The 16,532-nt window shown below is 38.8% G+C and overlaps 1 protein-coding gene across 8 annotated transcripts in view; it reads right to left on the reverse strand.

Moving 5' to 3' along the window:
• Positions 1-1,209: 1,209 nt before the first annotated feature.
• Positions 1,210-16,532, reverse strand: part of LOC110056752 (voltage-gated inwardly rectifying potassium channel KCNH7-like) — a 29,382-nt gene continuing 14,059 nt past the window's right edge. For 3 of the 8 annotated variants that reach the window (XM_020763278.2, XM_020763277.2, XM_089273006.1), the window contains 7 exons: positions 9,613-9,823; positions 6,418-6,686; positions 5,515-5,911; positions 4,947-5,146; positions 4,225-4,477; positions 3,473-3,675; positions 1,210-3,082 (listed from right to left, as the gene is read on the reverse strand). In XM_020763278.2, coding sequence (XP_020618937.2) covers positions 2,435-3,082; positions 3,473-3,675; positions 4,225-4,477; positions 4,947-5,146; positions 5,515-5,911; positions 6,418-6,686; positions 9,613-9,823 — 2,181 coding nt within the window. In that variant the 3' untranslated portion in view covers positions 1,210-2,434. Of the gene's footprint in view, positions 3,083-3,472; positions 3,676-4,224; positions 4,478-4,946; positions 5,147-5,514; positions 5,912-6,417; positions 6,687-9,612; positions 9,824-10,196; positions 10,616-11,775; positions 13,142-14,643; positions 15,012-16,532 lie in introns of those variants that run through there. The other 5 variants (XM_089273007.1, XM_089273008.1, XM_020763275.2 and 2 more) reach the window with 4 other exon arrangements.

Genomic DNA, 16,532 nt, shown 5'->3' on the forward strand with positions numbered 1-16,532 from the left:
TATAAATCAGTTAATTAATAAACAAACATAAGGCAAGGTACGGTGAAGAGAACACTTTCTCTTTAAAAATATGTAAGAATATTAACGAGCAAGCTGAAAAAGAAAAAATTCAAACATGACAATGAAGAGGACCCCGTGATGTAATTAAATAACTACTCATGGCACTATTTATTTGGATGCACGTACCATTCTCGTCCTCAGAGGCCGTGCTTCTTTTGGTCAGCACCACGAATCGCGATCTCTGGGAAGGTCCAATTTTCTGATTATGCGCAGAGTAATCGTTTCGTATTCTCAGCCAATCAGATTTGTCAGACTTGACTCTGAACACGCGCAGAGCGACGGGAAGTCCGCGAATCGCGGACTTTCGGTGTTGGACTAGGCCAGAGGTCGCGATTCTTGATGCTGACCAAGAAGACCGCGGCTTCTGGGGACAAGAAAGATGCGCGAACTAGAACTATCCTTTAATGGTCGTAGCCGTTGTGGAGAGGATGCCATTAGGGGAGGTTCGATTGTAATATTTCTTAAATAATTAATTCCGGTTATTCGGAATATTCCGCTTCTCAATTCCGGCATTCTTATTTTCCAAGATAACCGAGCTTCAATAAACGACATTAAATCGAACGAGAATATCAGCGTTGTATTAAGTGTTTCACCGAGAGGATTCTCAAGTTCTCCTAACTTAGGTCTGATAATTTTCTTATACATTTTTTTTCAGCGCTGAGAATTGCACACCTTAGAATACTACTTAGGGACTTCTTGATAGGCGTTATATCATCAAAAATATCAAAATGCGTGGCGAGGATTGGAGGAATACAAATCAAGTCTTCCAGCATATTTACATCAAGGACACAGAGCAGAAGAAACTCTAGTGATGTCCTACTTGAAAGGTTTCCAATACAGTCCCTCCCCTACCCGTGAAACAACCGCGTGACGGCGGTACAACAACGGTAAAACTGCGGGTCAAGTGCGACACCGCTCTCGGGCGTCCGCGGGTACCGGTGAGATTCCAAAAAAACGCGGAACACGCAAGCGCATACACAGTAATAGAACGTACTCTGCCATGTGCACACTTGGACGTTTGTAAGTTAACACGTGTGCTCAAAACTGCAGTAATTTTGTTTGCTTTCACTCGGGGCGTTACGCTTAATTATTAATTGGTTAACAACTTGACCAGTGAAGCCATTTAAACATCTGGAAAAGCAACACCACTTATTCAACACAATGTTTATTTCACATATTTATCGGAAGATATTACAATAAAACTTTCCTGACTGTGGTAATAAATAGTCATTGGTCCACAGATATTTCCAAAAAACATTACAACGGTATAAAAATTAATATTTACAAAATCTACAAAGTAGTAATTCCTTTTAAAAACGGCTACAAATTGATATGAAAACTCTCATTTCGCAGTAAGAAATTATGTTTCCCTTAGCAAATAATGGTGAAGTTATCTAAGGGTTATATTCCAATTTCGCAGGAAAAAGGTCTTAAGAACGACCGCTATATTAATTCTTTAGCAAAACGTGGTGCTTCGAAAACAGATAATCTCTTCAGAGATACCAATTTGTATTGATTGAGATCAACCACTCCGTTTTGGTAGGGGGTCAGTTTTAAATGTAATTTGAAGCAAATTAATTTTAGAATACCCCATTTTGCTTCTGGTCATCAGAAATACTTTTAGTCTGTTTTCAGATACTTGCTGTATCTCTGTTATAGTTTTCAACTGAATCATAAAATGAGTTGATAACGAGTATGAACTAGAAAAGCAAGAATTGGAGCATTGCTTGGGAATGAATTTTGTTCAATTTCCAATTTGAAACCACGGAAATTAGAATAATTCAATGCAAGTTTAGAAAATGTGTTCGGAATAGCTCAGTATAGTAGTAAAGCGTAAGAAGTATGAGACTTCTGAGATATTTAATCGTCAAACACCTGTTCTCCTTTTTTTCAAATGACAAAAACATCGAAATTTCCTCTGCTATTTGTCGTTCTGAAAGTGCATGGTGTAGGTTTTTTTAAAAACCCAGTTATTTCGATTGTGTATGTGAACATTATTGAGCAGATATTTCAGTGCGGACAAAAAGATTGACCTTCGTTACTATTACTTACATAAAGGCTGGTGAATAATGTGATCCGGAAAAACGGTCTTAGGTTCCTTTTTAAATTATGCTCGTTGCGAGCATAATTTGCGAGCAAGTTTACTAAAAAAACATTTCGCACTGCTTGTGCGGGTTTTTTCCCCTCCAATTTGCATTTCCTTGTAATATTAAAATATATCTCATTTGTGGCAGCTTTGGTTTAAAAGTCTCTGTAAATATCCTTGAAAAATTTGGTCTAAAGGACAGCTTCACCACTTGCCTCAGTCATCCAGTGAAGTGGTAAAGAATTAAATACTGGACACCATGTGAAGTTCATATTCATAATAAAAGCCTCAGACTGACGTCATTCTTTCCCTCCCGGCGCTTGCTGCCTCTTTCAGTGGCGTCTTGCCACTTTCACTTCTTTCTAGAAGAGATATAAGAGTCTCCATCCTGCTTTCCAGTCTCTGCATATTAGAAGCCATTTCTTGAAAACGTTCCTCAAAGTCCGCGTTTTCTGAGGGTCTAAATTCAGTCTGACAATGAGAGCAAGTCGACTTGGCCGTATCTATCATGTGCTGTGGAGCTTCTTCTGCAAAGTCCTCATCACAAACATCGTCCCTTTTAACAACCTCCTCAGTAGTTCTAAAATTTTCATTAACATCATCAGGAGATTCAATTTCAATATCAGCTAACTGCGTTACGTTAATAAAACGTCCATTCAGTTCACCGGATGAGTTATCTTCCATGGAAACACTCTTATATTTATTCAGATCTCCGTTTCCGAGTTTTTCTTTGGAGCTATGTGACGGTTTTTGTTCTAATAATTTACTGCTGCGAACACCAAGCATTGGCTTCATTTCATACTCATGGTCCACAATTAACCGGTTTTTCTTGTGTGTACACTGGTGTTTCCGGTTTGCCCCAAGTTTAACGTGGAATCCTGAGCCATTCTTGTCGGGATCATAACCATCTCCGTTCCCATTGCCATGTGTAACACCCTGTGAGGAGGAAACGGGAAAAGCTTTACTTTGAGAAAGTGGTGCTGCAGCAGATGTCAAGAACCAGCGAGTATATGAGTAAGCGCAATGCTGCTAAACATTAAACATTAAATTAACGCTGGAGAGTTCTACTTCAGAAGCATTGCTTGGGACGTCGTGTTAACATTGGTCCTATCATAGTTAATAGAGGAAACTCTATGGTCCAATGTCACAAAAAAGGAATTTGATTCCATTTAAGAATCACTGCCCGTAATTGTGCGAGTTACAATGAAATCGGCCAATACATCTGCAGTAATACATACGTGAAATTTTTAGAAGATAATCTCTTTAGCTGGGGAATGCGATGGTAGAATGTTACAGCAATCGAATAGAAAAGCAGAAACAAGTTACCTCCTCATACAGATCATTCTGATCAGCGGCGTCCATCATGCTTAGCAGCTGCGCGCGCAGATTAGGATATGATGTCATGACATCTTCCAGATCTTTTAGCTTGATCACGTGACAGTCCACACAAGTGGAGGCTCGCAGGCTCACAACCGCCCGCGGTCGAGACGAGATTTGCCTCAAACTGGCACCATAGGCATCTCCTTCTCCTACGAAAAGAGGATAAAAGTTACTTTAAGACCGTTAAAAAATTTGTGGAAAGAGATGTGAACTCCAGTGTTACCAACGGAATTTCCTTGTTAGTTTAAGTGTACGACATTTAGACGAACAAAGGAGAGCAGTTTAACCCTTCATCTTGAACGCATGACGCTAAACATGTACAATAAAACGCTAGAAATACATTGTGAGATAACGTTTGACATTAATTCTCTGGCTTATAAATCTCTACAACAAAAACAACAACAACAATCTTTATAAGCTTTAAATCTTTATTAATCTTTGAATCTCTACAACAATAACAACAACGGCAATCTTTATCAATCTTTATTATGTCATCTCTACGAATTTTAGCGTGCGGTATCGCATATCATCATTACTTGTCATTTGTATTTTTCAAGTCGCCCCGTCAAAATATACAAGACTCGTAATACAGCGATACCCTCTTTAAAATCTAACCAGATATGCTTATTTGTTTGTCATGATCAGGTACAGAATTATGAAATGTATTAGCTGAAGAAAATCATGGTGTGAAAACTTACTTATTTTCCCACGCGGCTCATTGAACATCATGATGTCTATTTTTCCTCGTCTCACGAGATGTACAGAATCAATATCATCACCCTCGTGTAGGATCTGGTGTCCTGGCAGATGATGATGGCGATGCATGGTCTTTGATAACGCTTTCAAGCAGCTGTCGTCAAAATCGTGGAAGAGAAATGAGTCTGAGAGAACGGTCAGGTGCATGTGAAGATGAATTTCATACTGAAGACCATCTGGAAACTTTTTGAGAACCTGCAATGAAATAAACCATTAGTCGAGTCGGTTGCACGTGGCCAATTAATACCTGCGATACATAAGGCCAAGTGAACCCTTAGCAACGACGTTACCATGCCACAAATATGAACAGACGTTGTAACCATGTCCTTCTTACATTATAACAACAAAGTATAAAAATCTAAAGACTCCTTGCGATTTGCTTAACATTAATGTCTGTAGATGCATCCTTTACTATAATTTTTTTAAAGAAGACATTAAACATAAGTAAGCAGTACTTTTACAGCGCAGTACAAAGTGGTTCTACCTTACAACGCCAGTTTGTCACGACAATTTAAATGAAAGCCATTGAACACTGTACTTGTTTCAACGTTTTGCTGTTTACATATTCGTTCTGATTGGCCGCGAAGAAGTTGATCTCGTTCTGTAGTCACTTTGCATCATTAACCATGGACGAAGACAACCCGTATGATCACATAATACAAACCTTGGCCATATCCGTTCCTTTCGTTTGGGACCAAGTGTGGCGAGAGTAATCCCTGAGCCTCCTGGCCAGCGGATTCTTGATCTTAAAATAACGAACGAATTCGTTAATCTGAAGAGATTCCTTGCGGTAACGGAAGTTACTTGAGTACTGCCCGTGAATGATTGCTGTTACGTTTCCAAATATAGCGGCGTGCATCACAGCTGCAAAGCAAACGATTCTCGTTAACTTAAAAGGAACGAAATGTTTCAAAACCTGCCGCCATTATGTTGATGGATATAATAACTTTCACGTGTGCTATAAACCTGAATTATGTCATCGCAGTTCATTGCAAAATGGCTAAGATGAAGATGGTGCACCTTAAAAATAAAAACAGCCCAAATGTTTGAAATCCGTCCTTATTCCTTTATCTCACTAGTTCGAAAGCTTGAGGATAAACTGATCGTTAACTTTGCCTCCTATATATTTTCAGCCCCCTGTCGTGTTGTCATCTTGTAAATTGTTGCGAGCAAATTTGGAGAACGGGAAATGTAAATGGGCACATTTAAAAAGAACAAACGATGGAAATTACCTCCCATCAGCATACAGCATATGGAGAAAATCCTCTCGCCGTCTGTATTGGCTGAAACATTTCCAAAACCTACAGTCGTACACAGAGTCATGACGTAGTAAAGGGACGTAAGGTACCTCGTCCGGAGGGTGGGCCCGCTGGTTGCCTCACCCTCCATAATGGGCAATTCCATCTGATAACCCAAAATACTAAGCCAGGATAAACCATCGTATTCCACGGCTTCTTTTGCGCCGATTGCATACCAGATACAAGCCAGCCAATGAGCTACCAGCATAAAAAACATGATCATCAAGAACAACAGTGACGTCATGTACTCGTAGTTTCGATCCAGTTTCCGCGCGGCGCGGAAGAGTCGTAATAAGCGAGCAGTCTTGAGAAGACTAAATAACATGGTGTTCTGGAAAAATAAAGAGACAGATGGTATAATAGCAAGAATCTTAAAGATCAGTGTTGAACGTTGGGATCAAAAGAAAGCGAGAGCCAAGGAGGCAGCGCGGCCGAGTGGCTAAGGCACCGGACTTGAAATCCGGAGAGATCGCAGGTTCGAGTCCTGCTCTGACTACTAAGCTGGAGTTGTTTCTTAGTAGACTCTAGTTCAACTCCTCGGTCATGCTTGTAAATAGCCAACTGGTCTGCCTCCCGCCAGCTCGTATTTTTAAGCCTGTTATGTTAAGTTGATATATTTGTTTCTTTCGTTTAAGTGGCATGCCTGTGAACTAGCTAGGTGTAGCTAAGCGCATAGACCACTATAAAAGACAACACTTCAACATTTTGAAGAGCCAAGAAATGAAACTTTGGACAATATCAGACTCTCCAACGAGCTGATAAGCGAAAGTTGGCATCAAAGAAATTTGCGCAAGATCTATTTCGACGTGAAACTCAAAATTCACGCACGGCACTAACCTCTTCCGTTCCAGAGTTGAAGCTGGCTAGCAGATCCCAAGGAATAGCAGCTACAAAATCTACCACAAAGTACGTCTTTAAATAATGGACGGCTATCTTCCAGGGACCGGTGATGAGAACTTCGCCTTCCTTCACGTACGTGGTACGGAAATTCATCAGAATATCAATCATGAAAAGAAAGTCTATGATGAGGTCGGTGTACAGTAGAGGGTAGGCCTCGGGGTAGCGACGTCTTAACGTTTCGAAAAAATCTAGAGAGGCATCTTCTGCTGTGGAGAAAAGATGCGACGCAATCAATGATCACAGTCTAATCGTGAAATATATTATTACGTAATTATCATAAATTTATCCATGATTGGTTCCTAAAGAGGTCCGAATTTTGTAAGATAAATGGCTGACAAATTTATTATTCGCCAATAGATTATTTTTCTTTAAGTTCTTTAACACGAACTCCTCGATGTAGCAAAAACATTGAGCTGATTTTTGCTTTTGAGGTTCTTAAATTTTTGCACCATTTCAGGCAATCTTTTTTTTACCTAATGTGGTAATAATAACCACAGTGAGCTTTTCAGGGGAAATAGTCCCTGTTTTTTTTATTTTTTTATTTTTTTATTTTTTTTGAGCATACTGCAGTTTGCCCTCCTCCTCTCAGCCCCGGGGTTCTATGGATTATGAATAGTCTCCGTTGAATCACAGTCAAATGTAGGACATTGTCGACATTAAGACGAACAAAGGAGAGCAGTTTAACCCTGTTAGCTCTTTCAATCATCTTGAACGCATAACGCTAAACATGTACAACAAAAAGCAAGAAATACATTGTCAGAAAACATTTGACAGTAATTTTCTTATAAATCTCTATAAATTTTAGCGTGCTGTATCGCATGTCATTATTACTTGTCATTTGTAGTTTTTGTGATTCGCCCCCACGGGCGCGGTCTGCCAAAAATTGAATGAATGAATGAGACACTTTATTTAAGTGTCAAAGAGTATTTAGCTTCATAATTCTCTTACAAATGTCTCCAAATTTTAGCGTGCGGTATTGCATATCATTATTACTTGTCATTTGTATTTTTTTGAGTCTCCCCGCGGGCGCAGCCTGCTAAAATGTACAAAACTCGTAATAAAGCGATACTCTCTTTAACTGGCTATTTCACATTCCCCTGGCTGGATATGTTCTTGATTGAATTCCAGCATGGTTGGAGCTAAAATCAAACCGACTTCTGGCGGGACGTCTTCACTTGAAATTTTCATCGTAGTTTTGAAAAAACAGCGCCAGTTTGTCTGATGTTAATACCCGGGCACTTAAGGCAAGCTGCTCCCTCAGAGCAGGTGCACATACATAATGTTAGGCTTTAAATGCAGTGAAGGCGAAATATTTGAATGCTTAGTAAGAAATAAACTCGTGCGAGCTGTAGTGACCTACTCAATTCCTACGAATACCTTTTGATAAATTTTTGGTTTTAAAGAAGATACACAGGTACAAATTGGAAAAGGCTGTCAGTGACAAAAGGAAAAAAATGCTTATCAGCGACCAAATTCTCAAATCCAAAACTAATCAAAGAGCCACTAAAGGTTTTATCCTCATCAGGCATAAGAAGTACTAAATTTAAATCTGTTGACAACTTTGGAAACCAGTGTATTTTGAATTTCGGAGTTATAGCGGTGCGTGACATAAAGCTAAGATCGCGTTTGTCGAAAAATATACACTTATCTCGTGATTTTTAACCATTTTAGGAGTTAAAGTATTAGGAAAAGTGCTTGTGTAAATGTTTTTTGGTTCGGTTCAGATAATCAGTCGACTAGATAGCCAAAGTAAGTTACAGATGTTTACACTATTTCCCGGCCGCCATATTGGAGGACTGAGGAGGTCCACCAACATGGCGGAGGCTCTATGATTTTGCGCGGAACATTTCGACGAAAATCTCAACTCTGGGACAACGCACACACCTTAAACTTGGAGAACTGTCTTCTTTATTTATCGTCTATGATATCACAATTTCTTGACTTTATCCACTGAATGGTTTTCCCTTTTAGTTTTTTATTGCCTGACAACGACCACACTCTGTTCAAAGAGTGTTTTACAAAGGGTAGCTCAAACAATGTGAACAATAGAACAAGGCTGGTACCGAGTTTTTTTAAATACAGTACATGAAAGGAATTATGGAAGACTCACTGAAGCCTCCAAAGCGGGTTAGTTTTAACAACAATGTCAACACATTGATTAAAGTGGAAAGGTAGATGCGTTACTGGGAACAAACATTCTGCCAGCTGAACCTTTTGCAATGACAACCCAGTTACAATTCAAACACTGTCTACCTGAATTTAAATGATGGGAAATAGCTCTTTGTCCTAATATAGTCATAACCGAAGAGGTCAACTTTGTGTGGAACAAAACCGCCAATCAACAAGGCGACTCTTGCAGTGCATCAAACAGCGAGACATGAAAATAAGTGATCTGATCAGTGGCACAGCCCTTATCAAACCTTTAGTTTAGCTGGTGTTTGGGTATATCAAGGGATTAAGGGTGTTATTTTAAAGGTGCTTAGTGAAAATGACTTGTTTAAATATTTGTGATGATAACACTTGTGAAATGCTTGTGGAATGACATGGTGTGAAGTGCATTCGACAAAACGACCTTTAAAACCTTTTCTTAATTGGGAACTGCCTTTTACTCAGTTGAAAAACCGCGTATTTCGTAATTATACATGTTTATGAACGCAAACAAAATTGCTTATCAAACAATAATCGTAGGAAATCTGCCTCACTTAAGAATATGTTCTGACGACTATATTTTTCGATGTCGATCTGTTAATTCACTTTGCTGTTACATCAGTGAAAAGGTTGTGTCACCTGAAAACTATTTAAAATGTGATGACAACTGACTAAGAAAACAATGTACACAAGATTCCACTGCTCTCTGACAAACAACTTCACAAACTTAAGACTTTTTTTGGAAATTTTCAACAGATGTTCATGAGAAATTCAATAGTCCCGGATGATGGAATGACCTAAAATGGTCAATTTCATGACGAAAAATACGAAATTTGAAATGACCTAGCAAACGTTAAAGGCTCAAAATTTATCTAGCTACTTATGAAACTGATAAAGCCATGTAAAGGGTTGTTATGAAAAGACGCGCTGAAAAATTCAAGAACGAGAAAAAGCATTCTTAGCGGAACATGTATCAATACTTACCTGCGTGTTTTCCTTCGTCATCACGTGCCAGCACAAACGCAGATACGAATGGCACTTCAATGGCTGTATAAAGGACTAGTATCAGAATCACCCAATCCCAAGTGATTTTAAAAAGACCATAGTGCAGGATAATTCTATTCCTCATTTGATCGGGAATTTGATTTTTGTAGCGCTTGTACTTCGAGCGCCATCTCTTAAACGCCGCCATGATCTGAAAGAACACAAATTCGAGAGCTGTATATTAGAAGTAAATAAAGTTTATGTGTGTGTATATAAAGAAACAAACTAAGTATTGTTAGGCTCAAGCTGATTTCACGGCATATTTGAGAAGCTGTTAAAATCAGAAAATGTTTCAGAAAGATAACCTGCGAGATTACTGAAAAACGATAGTGAAAATTCGGCGTATGACTGCTCGCATTCACCCAATTCAAGCGCCCAGGTTTATCCACATGGAATTAAATATTAGCCTGAATTCTTCCTGATGGTATAATAATATTGAAAAACATTCGGCGCATGACGCAACCCCTTTCAACGAAAATATATTAAGAAGCTTGCTAACTGAATTGAAGCTGCTTATCGCTTACCATCTCGAAACCAACTAGGTTCTGACCAACAGGAACACTTCTTTCATGCGATCTTAAAAACATGTATGCGACAAAGTGTTCCCTTCTGTATAGAACCCGTCATCCACCGTGCGATAGATACGTATCCGGCTACACGACCTAAGCTGAAATTGCGAGTGCGGTTGTCGCCGTTTTCGATAACATGTCAAGATTGAACGGATTATGTTAGAGCAGTTGGGGACGTGACGTATGATTAACGTTAGGAAAACGAAGCGAATGTTTTCAAACAGTGATTAGTTTTGCATCCTAAATACGGACCCTTATGCAGCTCCTCTATAACAACACGTCACCATCTGTTGTGGGTGCCTGAATAATTAATAACTCTCATTCTAATTCGATTGTAAAATTTCGCTTTGCATTGAAAAAACAGAACAGAAAAATCACGCACTGTGCGAAAGAGTGAGTCATAATGAAATTCCGAGCATTTTTGCTAAATGAAATGTTCCATGATCTCGCTAGGTAAAGCCCCTTCCATAGCAAACAAAAATAAGACAACGTTTGTCTGTCAGTGACAACAAAGCCAGACAATTTGAACTTTCCTTGAAATGACAATTGTTAAATTTAAACAATAGGATGGTTGAGAGTGGTTATTTTGACTGACATAACGTTAAAACACGCTGCTATTTGAGGTTTATATATTCGGACAGTTTTAAAGAAAGTCCTATTTTTAATCAGCAGTCAGCCAAATAGTGTTCGACAGTAAAACCATGAGGTTTGTCAAACAGTCACACTACAAATATCATTTGGTCAACTATTGCATTAATGAAGTGTTGGGTTAAGAATTTTTTTGTTGAAAAAAAAATCCAATTTTGTTTCTGGATGTGTGTCGTTTTATTGCACTCACAATTATCCGACGCCTGGAATATAAAAAAAATATATGCCCTAGAAGGTCGGAATCATTTGACAACATTTAAATGTGCAAAAAGAATAGTACAAGCAGCAGGTGTTATTCAAAACAAGCCAAGAAAAATATTCGCGCATTCATGTTTACGTACCATTTCATATTGGCGCGCTTCACACTGGGATTGCGCGAAACATATGGCTAGGTGAACATCAATTCTATTTTCTAGTGGTACAATGTACAGATATCAATCATAAGCGATATAACACCGCATTTCATGCCTAAAGTGAATGCCACAAGGTTTTCATGGCTTCCATTTAAGATTTGAAGTAACTTGAACAGAAACTGAATTAGGCATAACTGAAACTGTGCGAGAGAGTTAGGGAGTGTATGTGTCGAATGTTAACTTAATGGCGGGATTCGTGTATCGTGTAATTAACGGCGCCCGATACGTGAATGGGCCTGATGCGTAAAATTTTAGCCGTGAAGTTTTGGCTCTGTACTGTTATTCGCTATTTTGACAGACGTGTTCATAAAAAATACCCTTAATCTGTAGTTGTTTTGGGGAAAAACTGGCACATCAAATAGAATCAAACTGTTGGGACGGTAATCGACTGAGAAATCTCTCGGTCGAAACCGCTCGAGTTGACAAGAATCCATGAAGTGTTATAAGATCTCACTGAAAATGAGGACACTTACCAAACTTGAAGGGAAGTCGAAGCTTAAAACAGAGGTCGACATGACATGCAGTGACTGACTTAAGTGCTTGTCTTTAATTGGTGCTGTACGTATTGTCGATGTTGTGATATTCCACCTTAATATTGTGTGCAGTTAAGATAAGACGCAATTAAAGACTCACAGTTTGGTAATTTGCTGAGCAAACTTATCTAAGATGCTGCATTTAAAGCAGCTGCATCTCCATATATGGAGCGCCGTATAAGCGCTAAACCAAAGTTTGCGGGTGTAACTTTAAGATTTTTTGATACTGTGTCGAACACTAATTACACATTTGCCGACAGTTACTGCGGTGCCGGTGATTTAAGGCTAATTAGTAAAAAATAAATGGCAAATAAATCTAGAAATGTTTTCCAACTTGTCTGTTGGCACAGGAAGATAAATGAAAAACAAAACTAAAGACTTACACATCCGGACATGTAATCAGAAATACACATCAAGTTTCTAGAATCTTTTTCAAAGAATGATATCCAATATTTTGTTCGTGCAGGTTCTATGCTTCCTCACACCGACTACCTTTTTTTTTCCTACCCCAAAACAATTTCACCGAGCCATATGCACAGGAGTGAGGTCCCGAAAATCATTTGTAAAGCTACAACCATATATTTATCTTTTTTTATCTCTCGCTCTGATTGGCAGACATTGGTTCTTTCCCTTTTGTCACTTGTAATGTGCTTTTCATCGAAGTGTTAATTCCAAGATAATTTATTGGAGGCCTCCTCTTAAAATATTAATTTATTATTATTATTATTATCATCATCATCATCATTATTATTATTATAAGTCAAATCTTCGCATTATTTACTCACCTTGAGAATGGTGTCACGATGACACCGAAACGTCGGCTTTTAACGTTAATATTCGCTTGCTTATATTATTATTATTATTATTATTATTACTATTATTATTATTACTGTTGTTGTTGTTGTTGTTATATTATGCCTGGTGGCGACAGTCTTGAGTAGAAACTTTAACAGAAATTTTCAAAACGTACAGTGCTGGTTGCCATGACGACGTTTTGACGACGAACCTCGAGTAGCTAACCGTTAAATTTTCATACGTGAGTCGACAGTATCGAAAATAAGAACCTGTGTTGGATTTTTAGCAACAAAGAAATATCATTTAGGTATGTTTTTACAATACGTGGAACGAAAGTTAAAGAAGCAAATGCAATTTCTCTTAAAATATACAAATCGCGAAATTTTGAACAAGCGCCAGTACTGTAATGATGCAACACAAAAACCTCGATAATTTTTCCACCAACGATGTGACAAGATAGCATATAAAATGCCATATTTTACTTTCCGTTTCCTTGTTTTGATTAAACAACTTAACTTAACATCACTATTTTTAGCTTGTACTAATTTAGCTATTTAAATCGCTCGTGTTTTTGATTTACTAACACTAAACTTCTACTGTAAAGTTAGCAAGCGCTTAAAATTTAAAAATTTTTATGACTTGATTTACATTTGCTGAATTTAATTGTCGCTAAAAATCGTAACCTCAGGTGCATATGTTTTACAAAACAAAGATATCGTAAGAGGAATTATAACATCGATTCTTGCCACTCTTTGCAATTTCAAGACTAAAACAAACTTGTCAGCGAATGCTGTCCAATCCTTTAAGGGTGTTGATTGTTGAGATTAAAAATTAGTTCTTATTACGAGGGTTACGTCAAAGGCGGAAATACAAAATTTGAACTCATCTGACATTTATCAAATGCAACAATGAAAGAGATAACGTTTGAAAAAATAAAAACAAAGGTCTGAATCCTCCAACCAGAACAGTTTGCGGTTTTCTTCCAAAACAAAAGCGAGCGCAGCGGTTTCGAGGCCGCAAGCGAAAATAAACTAATTTTCTTCCCTGTTACGAGTGTCTCTTTCCAAGCGGGTACAGATCTTGTTTGCACCCCCTCGGCAACCAAACTTTTTGATAATAAGCTGTAAACCATTGGCCCCGTTTAGATGAGTTCTGAAAACAAATAGGATGAAATCGCGTGCGAAAACAAAATGCTCTCGGTAAAACAGCTGTTAGCATCAACCTTGTTAAATTCAAGAAAGAGTCGTTGATATTCCAAGTTTTGAGGCCATACTCTGTTTCGAGTTTCCAACTGTATCAATCAAAATATTGTAAATCCTCAAAATTTCATACGCTCGCAGAAAATAAACTGTCCGGTATTGTATGCTCGCAGAAAAAAAAAAAAAATCTGGATCGGAATAGTGCACAATAATTACATAAACACAACAAACTCAATTCACGAACGACTTCCGCGTTTTCGCGGAGTTCCGTAAAATAAAAACACTTTCTCTTGAACATGGGCAAATTCTACTCGCAACGCCAAAATAAGCTTTAAGACATCCTTCGCCAAATTTTGCACTCATCTGCACACAACACAAGCATGTAAGACATGGCATCTCAGTTGAATGAAGTAGACAGTATTGTTGCTAAAAAGACTCAAAAAAGACCGATTTTTGAGCTCAGAACAGAAATGGTAACGACGAAACTGCGTGATACATAAACTGTGATGACATGCAATAGGTTTTCATCCAACCAAAGCGATATTCCTAAAGAAACTTCCGTGCTGATAACAGCGGACGTTTAACCCAGAATAGCGAAATAACCAACACCGTTGAACAACATAAACGTGCGTCTAATCTGGTCTATTACCGCCCACAGCAAGCAGCAACGATTCACGCCTTTACGCCGTATAGAAAAAGCATATAGAAATATATCTGTAAATAGTTTTATGGTCTCCTTCTATCAGGTTTTCAATAAAGTAAGCACTTGTTGACATTTCGCTAACCATAACAAGTCTCTTTGGTAGTAAGTTACCTTCAGTAAGTGATTCGCTCTAACCGGCAGCAGTTCAAACCTTGGATAGCGAAGCTGCGTCAACAATTCGCAGGGAATTTGTTGTTGATTAATTTGCAAAGTGACGATCGTGCGCATAAACTGAAGTAATAACAATTGCTTTGCCGTGCTATTGGTTCCAGATCGGCTGTCTGCAAGTCTTTACATTTGTGAAACAGGTGTCCATAGTTCATGCGGATATTAGTGCGGAGACAAAATTTGCATATACATGGTACTTATTCAGATAAAAGTAACTTCTGACAACGTTTGATATTTAACAAGTTCATTATTTACAGTTCTCCATCTCTGTGTAATTATTAAACTTGATCATAATGTCATCATACCAACCAAATATATTCATTTCCAAATATACTTGTTCGATTTCTGTAAGATCGCCTAACTACAATGTAGTCATTTTTCGTAAAATCCGGCTTACGGATAAATACACTGTACATCTGCAATATTGACACAAAAGAAGACCCTATTCATATTTACGTCAAATTAACTCAATTCATCTTCGCTTTCGCTTTCATAAAATGAATTGTCAAGGCAACAAGGATGAGAAGTGTATCCACGCGAATACAGCGCGTGAGAGACATGACAGGTTGTGTAAACAAGGCTTGAGGTAATTTTGAGCAACTGACGTTATCAAGCATGAAACAAAAGATATTGACAATTTCCGTTCTGGATAAAGGTTTAAATCATTAAAATTAAATTGTGGAAATTTACAGGAAATCCCACATGATTCACTCAGAAAAACGAAAAACCTTTCCATCACTCGCCGATATTTCGCCAAAGCCTTTTTCGGCTAGGATGACACCACTTTCCCTCACACGCATAGCAAAAAAGCATAGAAACAGCTTCCCTTGCGATGATTTTGACCATTTCGATCGAAATTGAAATTTTGATCACTTTTCGATCAAGTTAAACGAAATACCTGAAAAGTTATTATTCCGTTGCCTTCAATAAAACTATGTTGTAGAGATTTGCAGAAAATCCCACATGATTCATCAGAAATGGAATTACGTGCTCCTCCTGCTGCTGCTGTTCCTGCTACTACTACTGCTACTGCTACTGCTACTGCTGCTGCTGCTGCTGCTACTGCTACTGCTACTGCTACTGCTACTGCTGCTGCTACTGCTACTCCTACTGTCGCTGCTACTGCTACTGCTACTACTGCTGCTACTCCTAGTGCTACTGCTACTACTACTACTGCTACTGCTACTGCTACTGCTACTGCTACTGCTGCTGCTACTACTGCTGCTGCTACTGCTACTGCCGCTGCTGCTGCTACTGCTACTGTCACTGCTACTCTTACTGCTATTACTGCTGCTACTCCTAGTGCTACTGCTACTACTAGTACTGCTACTGTTATTGCTACTGCTGCTACTGCTACTGCTACTGCTACTACTACTGCTACTGCTACTACTGCTGCTGCTGCTGCTACTGCTACTGCTACTGCTACTGCTGCTGCTACTGCTACTGCTACTGCTACTGCTACTACTGCTGCTGCTGCTACTGCTACTGCTACTGCTACTACTACTGCTACTGCTACTGCTACTACTGCTGCTGCTGCTACTGCTGCTACTGCTACTGCTACTGCTGGTACTGCTACTGCTACCGCTAATGCTACTGCTGCTGTTGCTACTGCTACTGCTACTGCTACTACTGCTGCTACTCCTAGTGCTACTGCTACTACTAGTACTGCTACTGCTACTGCTACTGCTACTGCTACTGCTACTACTACTGCTACTGTTACTACTGCTGCTGCTGCTACTGCTACTGCTACTGTCACTGCTACTCTTACTGCTACTACTGCTGCTACTCCTAGTGCTACTGCTACTACTACTGCTACTGCTGCTGCTGCTACT

Source organism: Orbicella faveolata, unplaced genomic scaffold, assembly GCF_042242905.1.
Source record: "Orbicella faveolata isolate gen_17 unplaced genomic scaffold, um_ofav_v1 contig_35, whole genome shotgun sequence".
Lineage (NCBI taxonomy): Eukaryota > Metazoa > Cnidaria > Anthozoa > Scleractinia > Merulinidae > Orbicella > Orbicella faveolata.